This window comes from Miniopterus schreibersii (genome assembly GCF_964146895.1).
Source record: "Miniopterus schreibersii genome assembly, chromosome: 8".
In the NCBI taxonomy this organism is placed as follows: domain Eukaryota; kingdom Metazoa; phylum Chordata; class Mammalia; order Chiroptera; family Miniopteridae; genus Miniopterus; species Miniopterus schreibersii.
The window spans coordinates 17337204-17354348 of NC_138109.1; the positions used below are offsets into that span (position 1 = coordinate 17337204).

Below are 17145 nucleotides of genomic sequence, written 5' to 3' on the forward strand. Positions count from 1 at the left end.
AAATATCCTCAGGTGAGGATTAAAAAAAAATACATTGTGTATTTTGATGTAGATTGCTTTCCCAGATGCATATAGCTTTTTCTATGTATAAGATTGTTTTCTTAGGACAGAGTCCCAGAAGTGATTGTGCCAAATTAATTATTAGTTAGAACTCTTGGTGCAAGGGACAGAAACATAAGTGAGAACACATTTTGTTAGTTTTGCGGGGGAGTGCAGGATAAATCTAGCTTCCACCAGAGCTGTCTGTATCAATGCTCAGTTTACACCTTCAGGGCTCTGTCTCTAGTTACTGATGCTCTTCTTTGCTTCCCTCTGGCTGACTGTTGCCACCTGGTGGTAAAGATGGGCATTAATAACTTTTTGTAGTTTATAATCCTGACAAAAGTCTTGAGAAAGATGATTTGATTTAGCTAGTGTCTTGTGTCTGTCTGTGAACCAATGAATTGCTGTGGCCAGCAGGGTGAAGTACCTTTTTTTTAAAAAAATATATCTTTATTGATTTCAGAGAGGAAAGGAGGGGGGGAGAGAGAGAGAGATAGAAACATCAATGATGAGAGAGAGAGTCATTGATCAGCTGCCTAGCCCGCAACGCGGGTGTGTGCCCTGACCAGGAATCGAACCCCAATCTCCTGGATCCTAGGTTGATGCTCAACCACTGAGCCACGCCCAGCCAGGCTGAAGTACCTTTTTAAAATTTTTATTTTGGGAGAGAAGGGAGAGAGGGGGAGAGAAACATTGATTTGCGGTTCCACTTATTTATGCGTTCATTTCTTGATTCTTATATGTGCCCTGACCAGGGATTGAACCCGAAACCTTAGCGTATTGGGATGATGCTCTAACCAACTGAGCTACTCAGCCAGGGCATGAAGTACCTTGATTGACTGAGCCTGTGTTATGTGCCCACAATTGGGGGTTAGGTCAGCTCCAATCAAATTACATGGACTGACCAGATTACTTTAGAATGTAATGAAGGTATTCACTCAGGAAAGGACCTTGAGCAGACAGGAAAAGGATATCTGTTGTCAATATTTTATTAAGTGTCATTAAGTTATTTAATAATTATTACATATTTTAAAATTAATTTTATTAAATTTTTTTATCATTCTTGATAACCATTGCTAAATGATTTCTAAAAATTTATACTAGCCCTAACAATATTTCTTCTTTTTCTTTTTTTTAATATATATACATTTTTTATTGATTTCAGAGAGAGGAAGGGATAGAGAGAGAGAGATAGAAACATCAATGATGAGAGAGTCATTGATTGGCTGCCTCATGCACGCCCCCGACTGGGGATTGAGCCCGCAACCCGGGCATGTGCCCTGACCGGGAATCGAACCCCGATCGCCTGGATCCTAGGTTGACGCTCAACCACTAAGCCACGTCCGGCTGGGCTCAAATAGTTTTAATTTGCAATTTTAAATTAATGAACATTTTTTTCAATGAATTCCCAATTTCCATCTTTTTGTTACCTTGTTATTTAGAGTATACTTAGAGTATAACACCAGACATGCCTTGTGCTTTCTTTCTTTTTCTTGTGCCCAGGTTTGGTCCATCGAACTCACATGTCATCCTGTCGTGTGGATAAGCCTTCTGAGATAGTTGATGTTGGAGACAAAGTGTGGGTGAAGCTTATAGGCCGAGAGGTAAAGTTCTGTGCAACTTTCACCTGGTTAGAAAGGATTAGGAAAAGCTGGGATTTTCTTGGTATTTATGATGGTCAGTGTGAATATATTGTTAACTGTGACTGAGAATCTTATTTTGAATCCTGCCACCATAATCTGACCTGAATATAAACCTTCTGGCTGGTTCTCCTACACACTCAGAAGGAATAATGTGAACTACAGTAAGTGTGGTGCAACAAGTGCATGTTTATAAGACTTCCCTCCCTGAAGTTTACCCAAATGGTGGTTGTGAAGAAAAGCCAAAAAAGTAAAGAACCAAAAGGAGAGAAGGACACTTAACCTATGGGACTAGCTTTAATATTCTTTATCACAGATGTTAAAGAATTCTTGCCAGGTACACTTCAGTTTGTACCAAAACAAAAAAGAACATAGAATTTATAATCACTTTTCCTAATAACTGGCACCATGCAACATGAGGGAAGTGAGAAAGCTCTGGACGACTCTGAAAGTTCTGAAGCTCACTTGAGGGTATGTGGGCTGTGGGTGTGGGCAGACCACAGGAGAAATACGAACATACACTGAGGCCTGCCCTTCTACCAGAAAATGGCAGGGGAGATGCCTGAAAGAGATATTATTCAACAGTAGTTGAGTGCTTCATATGCACTAGGTCTGAGGGATACAAGAGTGAACCAGACATAAATGATCCCAGCTGTTATAGAGTTCGCATAGAATATAACTGGAGGAAACAAAAAGTAAACAAGTTAAAATAACTGAAAATAGTGGTAAGTGCTGTAATGGGTTCAAATAATATCATAAGTAGATTTAGATAAAGTCCTCAGGAACAGGCTTTCTGAGGAGATGGTATATGAGCTAGGACCCAAAGGAAAGGGAAGTAGTCATGAAAAGTTGGGATAAAGATTTTCTAGGTAGAGAATAGCTAGTGTAAAGACCCTGGAGTGAAGAAGGGTTCAAGTGCTGGAGGAAGCAGAAGACCAGTGTGGCTAACAGTTGTCTTCATGTGTATAGAGCCTCTAGACCAAGTCCGAAAGGACATCTAGGCTACTGGAATGTTCTAAAACCCATTCTGGGCTCATCGATCTCTGCATTGATCATTATGTTGAACCTACCTAAAAGAAACAGCTTTTCCTTTCTGCTGGGTTACTTCGGTAGGCCTTGGATTTCTGAACAACCATTTTTGTCTTTCCCCCCAAGAGGGACAAGAATGAGATGAAAATCATTTTCTAAAAATTCTTCTGCCATAAGATCTGCCTATTATGTTTGTTAGTACCATCAATGCTCTTAGCACAGGACCTTGGCTGTTGGAGTTCAGTGTTTGCTATGATGATGAATACTTCAATTCTTAGTCAGATAATTCTAGACCAGCGGTCTAAATGATGTACTTTGAGCTTTTGGTGACTTTGCTTTTGTCTTTTTCAGATGAAAAATGATAGGATAAAAGTATCCCTCTCCATGAAAGTTGTCAACCAAGGGACTGGAAAAGACCTTGACCCCAACAACGTTATCATCGAGTAGGTAAAAAGTTTGCAAAAGCTAAAATTTTCCTACTTCTCAAACCATGGAATGCTGTAGTGAATCAGGCTGACCTGGAAACCCTGCCATTTATAGACTGTGAAATAGATGAGTTATATAACCTCTATGATCTTTGGGTTTTAGAGGTATGAAGTGTTACAGACAACACTTCTAACATGCAAAGCTCCTAGCACAGAAGTTAACCAGTCAGCCAACAAGTATTCACCTGTTAGTTGCCACTCTTCTAGCACTGGGACTGAAAAAGGAAAAGACCAAATGGGAGGGGAGGGTAATCTAGGAGCAACTCCAGTTGGGTTTAGATGCCTGTGTCTTGGGATACACTGTGTTCTGAACACAACACCTTACTTTCATGGGCTCTTCTGACCTTTAGTTTAGGAGTGGAAGATTTTCTATTTATGTAGGATAATGTCTGGTGATACAGGGAATTTTTCATCTGTCTCAAAGTATTTCTTGACTATGATAGTGATTTCTAACCAAGGGTTCTTAGATCCTTAAAATCTGTTGAAAAGGGGTCTTGGGGGTTTAAGGAAGGGAAGTGATATTTATTGAATATATACAATGTACCAGGTATTATGCAAGGCAGTTTATGTACATTAGTGCATGTGATTCTCGTAACAACCTGCAAAGTAGGTGCTCCCTCCATTTTACTTTGTATCCCTAGTTTCTAGCTTGATGCCTGGTAATAACTTGGCTGTGGTTTTATAGCAAATTATAGTGGGTTAGGATCTTTAATCTCGGTCTCCCTGACATTAAAGCTAATGCCCCTTTCACCACATGATGCTTCTAGCTGTTGCATGTGACTTACAGAGTTTTTCATATATCTGTAGTTTAGTCTCTAAATATTGACATGTTTGTGGGGCTGGTTATTGACAAAACACTTTCCATTTACAGTAGTAATCTTTTATAACTCAGTTCAGAAATGTTATTTAATTCTGGCACTTATCAATTGCATTGTAATAAATTGCTTCTACTCCAAATAATTATATGCTATACAGGCTCATTAAGAAGCAGTGAAATGTCTTAAAGCCACCCTTGTAAGGGTAAAATATGAAAACAAGTAAGATAAAAGAGCTACCTCTCTTTCTCAAAACAAGGATCGGGAAGGGAAAGGGCTCCCTGAGTATAGACTGTTTCTAGTAATAACCAAGTGGCTGAACAATAACTTTTGTTATAAACAATTTCTAGAGTTCACCCAGGAAAAAAGCATGGCATGGGGGAATGAACTCAGGTTTTAGAGTTAGACTTGAATCAGAAAGACATGTGTTAGAAAGTTCATAGAAGCACTGTTCATAATAGAAGTTACTCAGATACTTTACATCAACAGCAAAATACAGCAAGTTAGAACAAACTACTGTACACACAACAATATGGATGGATCTCACAAACAAGTGGGGGGGAAAAACAGACACAGAAGGGTTCCATATTCTGTGATTTCATTTATATAATTTACAAAAATAGGTAAAACTAATCTGTGTTATTAGAAATTAGAATGAATAGTGGTTACCATTGGGGGAGGCATGGTAACTAGAGGGGCTTCTGAAATGCTGGTAATGTTCTGTTTCTTTATCTCAGTACTGGTTACTTGGGTATTTTCAAATTGTGAAAATCAGTCAAGCTGTATGCTATAAACACTTTTCTTCATGTATATTGTACCTTGGTCAATAGTTGAGAATTTTTTAAAAATTTATTTTTGTTGAAAGTATTATAGATGTCCCCTTTTTTTCTCTCCACTGACCCCCTCCACCCAGTTCCTACCTCCTCCCCAGGTCTTCACAGCACCATTGTCTGACTATGGGTTATGTATATATGCATATAAGTTCTTTGGTTAATCTCCCCTCCCCCCCAAGTTTAGAATTTCTTAATGTGCTATGGGAATATGAACAAAGATTAATTTTGACTGAGTGACTCAGAGAAGACCTGATAGAAGGAGAAGTGGTAATTCAGCTGAGCCTTGCAGTGTTTGGGTGAAGTGGGAGTAAAGAAGAGAAGCAGAGCATTTTAGAGAGAGAGCTGCATGAGCAAAAGCAGTGAACCATCTGGAGAAGGTAAAATAGTCTGATTTGGCTAGAGCATATTGTTCAAGTAAAGATGAGGCTGGAAAAGTAGGTTAGAGGCAGATGGTGAAAGGACTCCAACTCCAACGTAAGGAATTTAGACTTGATTTTCCAGGAAGCCTTTGAAGGTCTTTTAAACCCGGGAGTGATCTTATAAGGGTTGTAGGGGACTTAGCAGGGTGAATAATTATGTCTATCCTCTGTGATCAATGAGATAAAGTCTAATTTCATTTATAATTATTAATTCAGAGCCTTGTCCTAAATGAAAAAGTGTCTATTTCATGCCATTGCTTTTATTGCCCATCTGCTTATGCGCAACACTTTTCCTTCGTTCTCCCTTCTACCTGCCAAAAGCAAAACAAAAAACTAGCATACTGCCTGGCTGGGTGTGGCTCAGTGGTTGAGCGTCGACCTAGGATCCAGGCGATTGGGGTTTCGACTCTCCATCAGTGCACATGCCTGGGTTGCAGGCTCGATCAATGACTTTCTCATCATTGATGTTTCTATCTCTCCCTCTCCCTCCCCTTTCCTCTCTCTGAAATCAATAAAGATATATTTTAAAAAAACAAACAAACAAAAAACCTAACATACTGCATTGCCTTGTAGTATCTCTGTCCACATCTCTAAAGAGGGCCAACAGTCACAGTATCCTTTTCGTTACAGGCAAGAAGAGAGGCGGAGGCGGTCCTTCCAGGATTACACTGGACAGAAGATCACCCTCGAGGCTGTCCTGAACACTACCTGCAAGAAGTGTGGCTGTAAAGGTAAGATGAAGCCTCTGCTATTTCAGTTTTTCTCTCCTTGTGGACAGACCCTTTATCTACCCGATGAGCAGCCTAGTGAGTTTAGTTCACCCTGTTTTTAAGCCAAGTGATGGCCTCACCTGTTCATGTTGTTACTCCTACTAGACTTACATCAGAGTTCATGACTTACTACTTTTTCCGTTTCCTTTTCTGAATGCTAGCCCTGTTGCTGTCCCTCGTGGTGATACCATATATACTATCACTACCTCTCCCCCCACCTTTGCAGCTGATGCCCTTACCTAGGCAAGGCCCCAGGTACTATGCCAGGAGGTAAGAGTGTTGGATTATGATTAACACTCTAAATTTTATCTCCAAGGACCATTATTGTTCTGCTGCAAGAATTAAGCAACTTAGAAGTATATGCCTTAAGGATCCAAGTTAAACCCTTTCTTGCTCATTTCTTCAACTTTGGAGTTCTGGGTGTAGTATCCTTTTAGTAATAAGGGGCACTCTAGTCATTTCCTTTTAGCTCGGTTTCCTCAGGTTTCCTCCAGTCTTACTCAAATATTAAAGAGCTCTTTCAGCCTGACTTCCTTGTTGGAGCTGTAATGAGAGGGATTGCCAACTTCTCATTTTCAGAGTGACCTCAATTTGTCACCACGTCGCCCTAGCCTTGCATCTACCTAGCCTTGTTGATTTTTCTACAACTGCTGGTAGCATCTTTGTGCCCTGGTTGAAGTGGAGTTTAAGTTCCTATTTATCATGAATGTAGAGGGAGGAAGGGAGAATAAAATTGAGAGAAAGAATACTTCCTCGGGAATTGTGGGAGCATTCAAGATATTTGGAAAATTCTGCTGTGTTCTTCCTGGCACCATCCAGCTCCTGGATTCAGAGTTACAAAGTAGTTTGCATACTGCTTTTGATGATTTTACTCAATTCTCTGTGCCCCTGAGATAGGGTCTACAGTAAGCTCAGACAAAACCAGCTCTATAGCATATGTTAAAGGGGCCCTCAATAGCACTGTAGGCTCAGGGTCTTTGTACCTTCAGCTTGTGTCCACCAGGTATTATATGAGGCAGAGAAGAATAATGAGAGATGAAATTTGGCCTGGTCAGCAAAGGCTGGGCTAAAAGGTGGTTGGTTTTGGTGCAGCAAAAAGAGTGTAGGGCAGGGAGGCACAAGACACCAGGTAAGTTTTATCTCTGCTGCTATCTGCGTGACCTTGCGCTACTTCTCTACTCTGGACTTCCGTATCCTCTGCAATTGCATTGTTGGATTTGATGATCTCTAAGGCCCTTGCCAGACCTGACAGTCTGTGAATGTTGAGTGCCCCTAGGTGACTGTGCCTGTCTCTATGTGTTAGCTTGGATGCTGTCTTCCTGCCAGCTACCTAAGAGCTATCTTGCTTCAGGGCCTTGACCTGCCACTTGGCTCCCTCTGCTAAGCATTGTGCTCTCTGGAGCAACCTTTTGCTCTTAGGAATAAGTTCCAAATAGATCTTTAAAAATTACTAAGCTTCATTGCTAATAGAGGGCAGCACCAGCCTGCATCCTTGTGTCCACTGCCATTTCCAAAGCAGAGCCAGTGTGTCCCATAGCTTTAGGACCAGCTGCTAGTCTGGCTCTGGCTGAGTGAGCAACGCCATCCTGAGGTGACAGAAAATCTGCTCTGAATCCACTAGCTGCTCTCAATAAGCTCATAATGCCTCCTGCACCAGTCAGCCCCTTCCAGGAGCAGGAGCAGGGGCAGGGGCAGGGGCAGGGGCAGGGGCAGGGGCAGGGGCAGGGGCAGGAGCCTCTGAGGAAGACCTGCCCGCTGAGAGGGAAGACCGCCCCGTTCTCCCTGCCATTCCAATTTTCGATTTTCTTCGCAGGCCACTTTGCAAAGGATTGTTTCATGCAGCCAGGTGGGACCAAGTACTCTCTGATACCTGACGAGGGTGAGGAGGAAGAGGCAAAGCCAGCAGAGTTTGACAAGCCTGACCCTACGAAGAATTCGAGAAAAAGAAAGAAGGTGAGTGCTATCTGGATTTTATTTATCACGGGTTTTCTGCTTTAAAATGAAAATGTACTTTTTACAGAAATGTTAGAAATACTGAAAAATATAAAGAATATTAGGTTTCTACTTACCAAAAGCATTTTCTGGTGTCTTATGTGTTCTTCAAACTTGATTTAAGAGCCGCTACGTGATGTTTTATTTAATAATTTTTCTATTGTTGGATATTTTTTTATTACTTCCAACCTAAACTTTTGGCCACATGTCTTATTGTTTTCTTTGGATACATTACAAAATAAGATTACTAAGTTAAGTCTTTAAGGCTTTTGATACATTTTGCCAAACTTATTCCAGAAAGTCCTTATCTGTACCCAGTGGTGGATGAGTGTCTGTCTCATTGTCTCACTACTACTTACAGCAGAAGAATTCATAAAACAGACATTGTGATGCAGAAAAACTGCATTTGTAATTTGTCACTTACTACACAGAGGAAATGAAAAAACTATGTTATAGTTTGGTCAGGAAATAGTGGTTCTCATGTTGTGTAGTATTTTTCTAATTCTGTCCAGTTATTAAGTTTTGGGGTTTTGTTTTGTTTAAAGCTTTAGCAAACTTTTGTTGCAGTCAGCTTGTTCCAGGCATTGCAAACCTAGGCATACAAAAACTATGATAAAGTCCTTGCTCTCAGTATGCATTATCTACAAAGTAAGTATTATTTAGGTGAGGAAAAGGGTGTATTTTAACTCTTCTAACTATTGTAAGAATTAGCCAAATATATGAATAATAATTTATTGATCTGTATATTCTCTCCCTGGGTAATCACGTCCTTTCTAAGACTGTAGATGCCTCAATGACTTCCATATCCCTAACTAGTATCCCACAGGTATCTCAAACTTTGACTTGGAATCCACTCTCTAATCTATTCCATTGGTCTATGTCTGTCTTTATACTAGTGCAACACTTTTGATTATTCTTACTTTGTAGTAACTTCTGAAATCAGGAAATGTGAGTTTTCCAACTCTGTTCTTTTTCAAGATTATTTTGGGTATTGGGGCCCCTTAAGATGCCACATGAATTTTAGTATGTATTTCTTATTTCTGCAAAAATCTCACTGGGATTTTGATAGTCATATCAAATCTATTGATTTGCTTTGTGCATTGACATCTTAACCAATCCATGAATACAAATGTTTCTCTTTCATTTATTTGTATTGTCTTAATTTCTTTCAGTAGCATTTTGTAGTTTTCAGAGTACAAGTCTTTTTGCCTCCTTAGTTAAGTTTATTCCTAAGTATTTTATTCTTTTTGATGCCATTGTAAATGGAATTGTATTGGTTTTTTTAATCCTCACCTGAGGATATTTTTTCCATTGCTTTTCAGAGAGAGTGGAAGGGAGGAAGGGATGGGAAGAGAGAGAGAAAAATATCGATGTGAGAGAGACACATTGTCTGGTTGCTACTGGCTGCCTTTTGCATGCACCCCAACTCGGGGGGGCACGAGCAAACCCAAAACCTAGGTACGTGCTCTTGACAGGGAATCAAACCTGTGATTCTTTGGTGGGCTGGCCAGTGTGCTAACCACTGGCACATGCCGGCCAGGGTTGGAATTGTTTTCTTAATTTCCTTTTTGAATTGTTCATTGTTAGTTTATAGAAATGCAACTGATTTGGGGAGTGTTGTTGATTTTGTATCCTGCAACTTTGCTGAACTCATTTATTAGTTCTAACAGGTTTTTTTGTGTAGAATCTTTAGGATTTTCTGCATATAGGATCATGTCTGCAAACAGATAATTTTACTTTTTTAAAAGTAGAGCTAGATTTTATGAACTTCTAACTTATGAGTCTGCTTTGTTTAAAAAGTGTTCTAGCCTGACCAACATGGCTCAGTGGTTGAGCATCAACCTATGAACCAGGAGGTCACAGTTTGACTCCAGGTCAAGGCACATGCCTGGGTTGTGGGCTTGACCCCCCAGTAGGGGGTGTGCATGAGGCAGCTGATCAACGACTCTCGACTCTCTCATCCTTGATGTTCCTATCTCTCTCTTTCTCTCCCTTCCTCTCTCTGAAATCAGTTAAAAAAAAAAAAAAATTATTTAAAAAAAAAGTGATCTAGGGATTTGAAATCATTAAAACTTCCCCCTTGCCCGGCCAGTGTGGCTCAGCAGTTGAGCATCAACGTATGATCCAGGAGATCAAAGTTCAGTTCCAGGTCAGGGTATATGCCCGGGTTGCAGGCTCGTCCCCAGTAGGGGGTGTGCAGGAGGCAGCCAATCAATGGCTCCCTCATCATTGATGTTTCTCTCTCTCTCCCTCTCCTCTCTCTGAAATCAATAAAGATATATTTAAAATAAAAACAAAAATACTTCCCCTTTGATGTTCACTGTTTCTTCCAAGATATCATCTAGCATCATTATCTTTTTACCTCATTGTTAATCCCTTATCTTTTATGCCTTATATCTGTTTAGCACTTACAGTTTATAAAATATTTTCATATTTTTGTTTTATCCTCATACATTTCTATGAGGTAGTCAGAGTAGGTATTGTTATCCCACAATTTTACATATTAGGAAAATAGAGATTAAGAGAAATGTCTCTCGCTTAAAGTCACACAACTATAAGAGACGGTGCTGAAATAGGAACCCAGGTCTTTAGTATTGGGATTACTAACCCAATATTCTTTTCTGTATACCACACTTCATCCATTAATTCATTTAGCTCTTGATTATTTATTTACTCAACAAATATGTATTGAGTGCCTTACATGGGTCTGTTTTGCATTGTGTTAGGTGCTTGAGTTGTTAGGACTCATAGGGAACCTTTTTTTGCTAGTTTTTGCCCTGTCAGCAGCTACCCTCAGCAAACATTTGATGTTATCTTTTGATCTATTTCTGTTCAAAACTGTAAATCAAGATTCTAGGCCTCCTTTCTGTTTCATTTTACCCTTTAAATCTGATTCCAACAGGAGGTTGCCTTTCCTTATCAGTAAAAACTCCTACCTGAAATGGATGTTTTGGAGTGTGTAAAAGTGGTAGATTTGATACCTGTTCCAGCACAGGTTGACTCTGGCAGCCAAATGTGGAACCGAGGAGGTTCATCTGAAGGGAAATGCCTTCCGTAGTCCGTGTTGCTGAATAGGATTGTGGGTAGCAGTAATGCCTAGTGTGTGGAAGGCATATATGAGGGACAACTCACTTACAGTGAAATAAAAGTCATACATAGCACCTATACTCAAGCAGCTAACAGCACAAGGGGAATGATAAGCAGTTAAAGTATATCTGGTGGCAAAGGACAGATACTCCAAGGGGATTATTAGATCTCATAGAAATCCAATGATAGGAAGTGAAGTATGGCTGGAACTGGAATCAGAAAGGAACAGAATATTGGGTTCTCATCTCTGCTTCTTCACATGACTGCTTCATTGCCCCACTTCTTTCTGCAGTCTGGTGAAAGAGAATGCCTAATGTAAAGCCTCTAAGGCAGGAGAAGGTGCTAGACATGTTGGGGAACCAGCCAATAGCCCAGGATAAGGAAAGGATGTCACCTGTTCCAAATAATGCCTGGCACATAATAGGCATGCACTAGCTGCCTTTGAATAGATAGGCTCCATAATCTCTATCTATAGCTCCTCAGGTTCCATTACTCAGTGAGACCTGCCCTCAGTTTGGAGAGTAATGGGGACTGACTCCTGCTGCTGGTAAGTAATAATGAAGGGAGCAGGGGCAGGAGTAAGAGAAATTCTAGCCTGAGCTCCCCAACTCTTTTTATCTCCCAGTTCTTTTGATCAAGTATGCATGTGTTGAATGCATGACCTTGTCCAAAAATCTAGTATGCATTGGTTTAGTTCTACATACCAATTTGGTACAATGACAGTTTTTGTTCCATTGTCTGAAATTTTAAGTCATTTTTGTTGGGCATAATTAGAACAAGAAGAAACTGTTTTGCAAATGGAAATGGGATGTGAAGTAGTTGGCAAAATACGAATAGAGGTTTTTGTAATGAAGCCCTGGATAATTTTTCCATGAGCCTGTGGCCTGTGCTTTGCTGGCCTCTCACTTATCATGTGCCGTCATGGGTCTTTCTGAATCAGTACTATATTGTGAGGAAGCATGTGCCTCGGGGATCAGGCTGTCCACTGATTATAGTGAAGTCTAGCTATATTTGATCCAGAATATAATTTTCTTCTTTTGATGTGGCTACTATAATTACTTTCTGCTGAACTATATATAGAAGAACAGAAATAGGAATGTGATCCCTTGGCTGCATGCTGGCTCTGACCTGTTGTCCAGAGAATCTCTGGTGCCCATCTGAGAGAGATTGCCAGTCCTGGCCCCATTTTGCTTGAGCACAGAGAGTCGTCCAGTGTGGTCTGCGTAAAAACCTTCAGTGATTCCCCTTCTATGGAATAAAGTCTGAGTTCCTTTAAGACTCTTCACAGTCTGTCCAACTTCCCAGCATCATCTCTCACAGTCCCTTCCCACACACACTATATTCCAACCTGACTCATTAAAAGAGCATCTACTGTGTGCCAAACTCTGTCTAGTCACAGCAGGTACAATAGTGAACAAAACAGGTAAAATCTCCATCTTCATGTACCTATATTCTAATGGGGTCGCAGACAATAAACTGCTAAACAAAATACAAAATAATACTAATATGTCATGTAGTGATAAGTTTTATGGAGAAAATTAATTTGGTTATAAGAGACAGGGAGTAATGGAATGGGGGCAGGTGGAATAGGTGATGACATTTTAGATATGGTGGTAAGGGCAGGCCTTTGTCCTGAAGTGCCATTTGAGTGGATGTTTGAAGGAAGTGAGAAAGCAAGCTACTCATAAGTGGAGACAAAGCACTTCAGCAAGTACAATAGCCGGATGTTGAGAGTGAAGTTGGCATGTTTAAGGAACAGTAAGGAGGCTGGTGTGGCGGGAGTGAAGTGAAAGAGAAGAGAGGAAGTAAGAGGAAGCCCAGGGCCATCTAGGAGAAATGAGGACTTCACCTTTCACTTAGAGTAGATGGATGTCATTAGAGGTTTTTTGTTTTTGTTTTTTAAATCCTCACCTGAGGATATTTTTTCCATTGTTTTTCAGAGAGAGTGGAAGTGAGGGGGAGAGAGAGAAACATCGATGTGAGAGAGACACATCGATTGGCTGCCTCCTGCATGTGCCCCAACCAGGGCTGTGGATCGAGCCTGCAGCTGAGGTATGCACCCTTGGCCAGAATTAAACCTGGGACCCTTCAGTCCGTGGGCCAACACTAACCACTGAGCCAAACCAGCCAGGGTATCATTAGAAGTTTTAACTAGAGAGATGACATGTTGTAACTTACCTTTTAAGAGAATTATTTTGGCTGCTATGTGTAAACTAGGTGGTCAGAAAGCAAGGGTGGGAACAGTTAATGACCAATGTTAATAATCCAGGGGAGAAGGTGGTAGCTTAGACTGGAATAATAGTGGTGAGGGTGGTGAGAAGGGAATGGAAGTGTGGCTCTATTTTGAAGGTAGAGCTCACAGAACTTGTTGAGTGATTGAGTATGAGGTAGGAAAGAGAACAGCTAAGAATGACTTACTGGAAGATTTGAGTTAAGAGGAGAAGGAATGCAGAAGTAATATGGGAGTGGGGTTTGGTTTGAGTTGCTGTATATGAAGATGGGAAGGAAAGCTGGAGGGGAGTAGGTTTAGGAGGGGGCAGGGCATAGGCGTTGGGATGCCTATCAGATTTTGACATGGAAGTGTAGAGTAGGCAGGTGATTGTATAGTTCAGAGTTAAAGGAGAAGCTCAAGTAGGAGAGATAAATTTAGAGAATATAGTCAGTAATAGTATAACAACTTTGTATGGTGACAGAAGGTAACTAAACTTATCAGGGTTATCACTTTGTAATATGTATAAATATTGAATCACTATATTATACATCTGAAACTAATATAATATTTTAAGTCAATTATACGTCACTTAAAAAAGACATGAATTTGGGAGTCATCTTCATATAGGTGGTATTTAAGTTCATATATGAGATCACCTGGAGAGTAAATGTAGGGAAGAGAAGGGGTTTGAAGATTTGAGCCCCAGAGTGTTCCCACTTTTAGAGATTAGGAGACGAGGATGAACCAGCAAAGAAGACAAAAGGAGCAGCCAGGGAAGTCGGTGGAAAAGTGAGAGAGTGTAGTGCAAGTGAAGTGAGGAATGTGTTGTAAGGAAGATGGACTGTGTTGAATGTAACTGATCAGGTAAATAAGGCCCAAGAATTTACCATGGATTTGGCTGTTTGAAGGTCATGGGTAACTTTGACAAGAGCTGTTTCAGTAGAGTGGTGGGGTAACAACTGGTTAAAATTATTCCAGAGGGTTTTTGTTTGTTTACTGGTGGGAATGAGCCAGTAAAGAGGGAAAAATTGATGCAAAAAAGAGGCGACAATTCCTGGACCAATGTTGAGTAGAAGAGAAGGGATGGGATCCAGTGCATAGTTAATAAGCCACACAGGATCATTGTCACTCTTGAAAGATCTCACAGGCATTTGCCTTATTCTGTCTTCCCTTTGGCTGAAAGGTCCTTGCTTCCGTCAACACTACCATCCACCACTCCTCCTGCCAAAACCATATTCATCCTTCAAGAACAGAACACATACGTATCCTTCATGAAGCCATCCTCAAATTCCTTGGGCATAATTGATTTCTTTCCCTTGTGTGTCCTTGGCATGTTTTTTGTACTTTTCTTACATCACTTCCATGGACTGCCTAGTATCTTAATTAGTCTTTCTCTTTGATTAGATAAATTGTTCCTTGAAGGCTCCTGGTTCCTAATTTCTGACCTCATTCAACTATTATAAAAGACAAATAAATTAATAGACATATCTGGCTCATAGAAGGTACCCAATATTTGTTGAATAAATGTACTATATGATTGTAAGGAGTTATTTCCCTTGTTTGATGAGGTTGGCTTAAGTTTGGAGGAATGGTGCCAGGCTCCACTCAATGAGTGTGTTTACTTTGCATCTACTACTAGTGCAAATAGTACTCTTTATTTGTCTGAATTCTATTAAAAAATCTATGTGTTCTCATCTCCTAAGCAACGCTGTATGTAACTACAGGTGTCTAAAGGGCTTTGTAGGTAGTAAAGTTCAGTAAATATTTGAGTTGATTAATGAAACTTTTTCTTCTGGTCTTACCTTTTCCAATCTGTGGTAAATTGATGCCTTATAGGCAACTTCTAGCCAAGAATCACCCACTATCCCAGCAATTTTCAACCTTTTTCATCTCATGGCACACATAATTACTAAAATTCTGTGGCACACCAGTTAAAAATTGCTACTCTATCCTATTTCCCAAAAGCTCACCCCTGAGAATCAAATTTCCTCTTGATAATCATTCATTTCTCAAGAATAAGAAAATAATGATTTCTTAATAATTCTTAAGAATAAATAAAAATAGTAAGTCCTTGCTTGCTTGATTTCTGGCCAAATCAGTGCCTTTTAGTTGGGAAGCACTAAGTTAGGTACTGCCTATCATCTAGACAGGGCTAAAAAGAACATCCACATTGGGACCCAGCTTGAATCAAATACAGGTTCTACCATTTGGGCAAGTCACTTTATCTCAGTCAACCTCTCTGAAGTTAGAATTTTCTTTCCTGAAAATATAGGGATAATTATGCCCACTTAATAGATTTGCTGTGAAGGTTAGATGAGGAATGTGTGAAAAGTGCCTAGTTCAGCATCTAGAAATGTTAGCTGCTGTTATTTCCCTTTCACAGTTATTCCCCTTTCTCAATTTTTGGTTTTGTTTTTCTCTTACGCTGGTTTGCTGCTATCCTGTTTCAGAACTGTAGAGAAAATGGGTGGGTTATGTGCTTGTCCTAGAGAGCAGTTTTGAGCAGTGGCTTCTTGCTCATGTCCCTCTTAGCCTGTCTGCCAAGGCCTCACACCCATGGGTCATTTCTTTACCCTTTATCTTCTCCACTTCCCCCTTGAGTGCAGTTGAGGGACCAGAAGCTAGTTTCACCTCTGGCTGTATATCTTCTTCCACCCCAACTCTCAACTTTCCTTTTGAACCACAGCTTCTGAAGTGATGGTTCTTTGTTCTCTAGCTCAAGGTTAGACACGCAGTGAAAATGATGCCATTTACTGGAGTACTAGATTTTCTTTGCTCGGGTTGCAGAAAAGCTTTTGCATCAATCTTGAGGTCTATTATTCCTCCTTGCTAAGTAAGAGTACACGTCCCAGAATGTCAGGATTCTCAAGTGATTTGTTTTTCTCTTTCCTTCTCCTGAGCCTGCATTTTTGAGAGAGAGCAAAGTGGAAATGATGCCAAACTCTGAGTAAGAAAGTGCCACATTCTCATCACGGCGTATAGGTTGACTCACTGTACTTCTCTGAGTTGCAGTTTTCTTATTTCTAAAATGGGACTAATAATTCCAAATTTTGACCTTACCAGATTTTTATTATAAGATAAGGGATGCAGTTGTTTGGGGCATTGTCCTGTATACCAAAATGGTTGTGGGTTTGATCCCTGGTTGGAGTGCATTGGGGGAGTCAACCAATTGATGTATCTCTCACATAGATGTTTCTCTCTCTCTCTCTCTCTCTCTCTCGCTCTCTTTCTCTCCCTCTTCACCTCCCCCTCTTCTCCTTCCTCTCTCTCTAGAATCAATGAGAGCATATCTTGGGTGAGGATTTTAAAAAGAAAAAAAGATAAGGGATGCAGAAAGCTTGATAAACTAGAGTGCTACTTGGATGTAAGGAAGTATTATTATTCTCCTTCCTCATTTATTTTTCCAGGCTGGGCCAGGTTTGGGGGGATTAGGTGCCAGACTCTCTGCATTTACTTGTTTGCTTCCCCAGGACCCTGCCTTACCTAAGGGGCAGAACCTGGTGAGAGTCCCAAGCCATATAGTCTGTGATGGGCTTTCATGATCTTGCCACCCAGGAAGGTGCGTACCATAAGCTAAACCATTGATTTGCCAACTCTCTGCTCCTCCCAGCCATGGTTCCTGTAGCTTGGTAATGTGGGCCTAGGAAGCTTGGCCTCTCTCTACTTCATTGGAGACTCCAAGAAAAAATTTCTGTTTAATCTCTCAAAACTTTGACTTATCTGCCATAGATACATAGCCAGACTGTCAGAACATTCTGGGAGTTCTCTGAAATGTGAGAATAATACAGTACTTCTAGTTACCCCTGAGTGTCTACCATGTA

At 40.5% G+C, this 17145-nt stretch overlaps 1 protein-coding gene across 2 annotated transcripts in view; it reads left to right on the forward strand.

Annotated features, from left to right (window-relative positions):
• The window catches only part of ZCCHC17 (zinc finger CCHC-type containing 17), a gene marked incomplete at its 3' end in the record, with an annotated part of 34427 nt that overhangs the window by 15579 nt on the left and 1703 nt on the right, over positions 1-17145 (forward strand). For both annotated transcript variants that reach the window (XM_081143591.1, XM_081143592.1), the window contains 4 exons: positions 1546-1646; positions 3063-3154; positions 5894-5994; positions 7847-7986. In XM_081143591.1, the coding sequence (XP_080999717.1) occupies positions 1546-1646; positions 3063-3154; positions 5894-5994; positions 7847-7986 (434 nt within the window). The remainder of the gene's footprint in view (positions 1-1545; positions 1647-3062; positions 3155-5893; positions 5995-7846; positions 7987-17145) is intronic.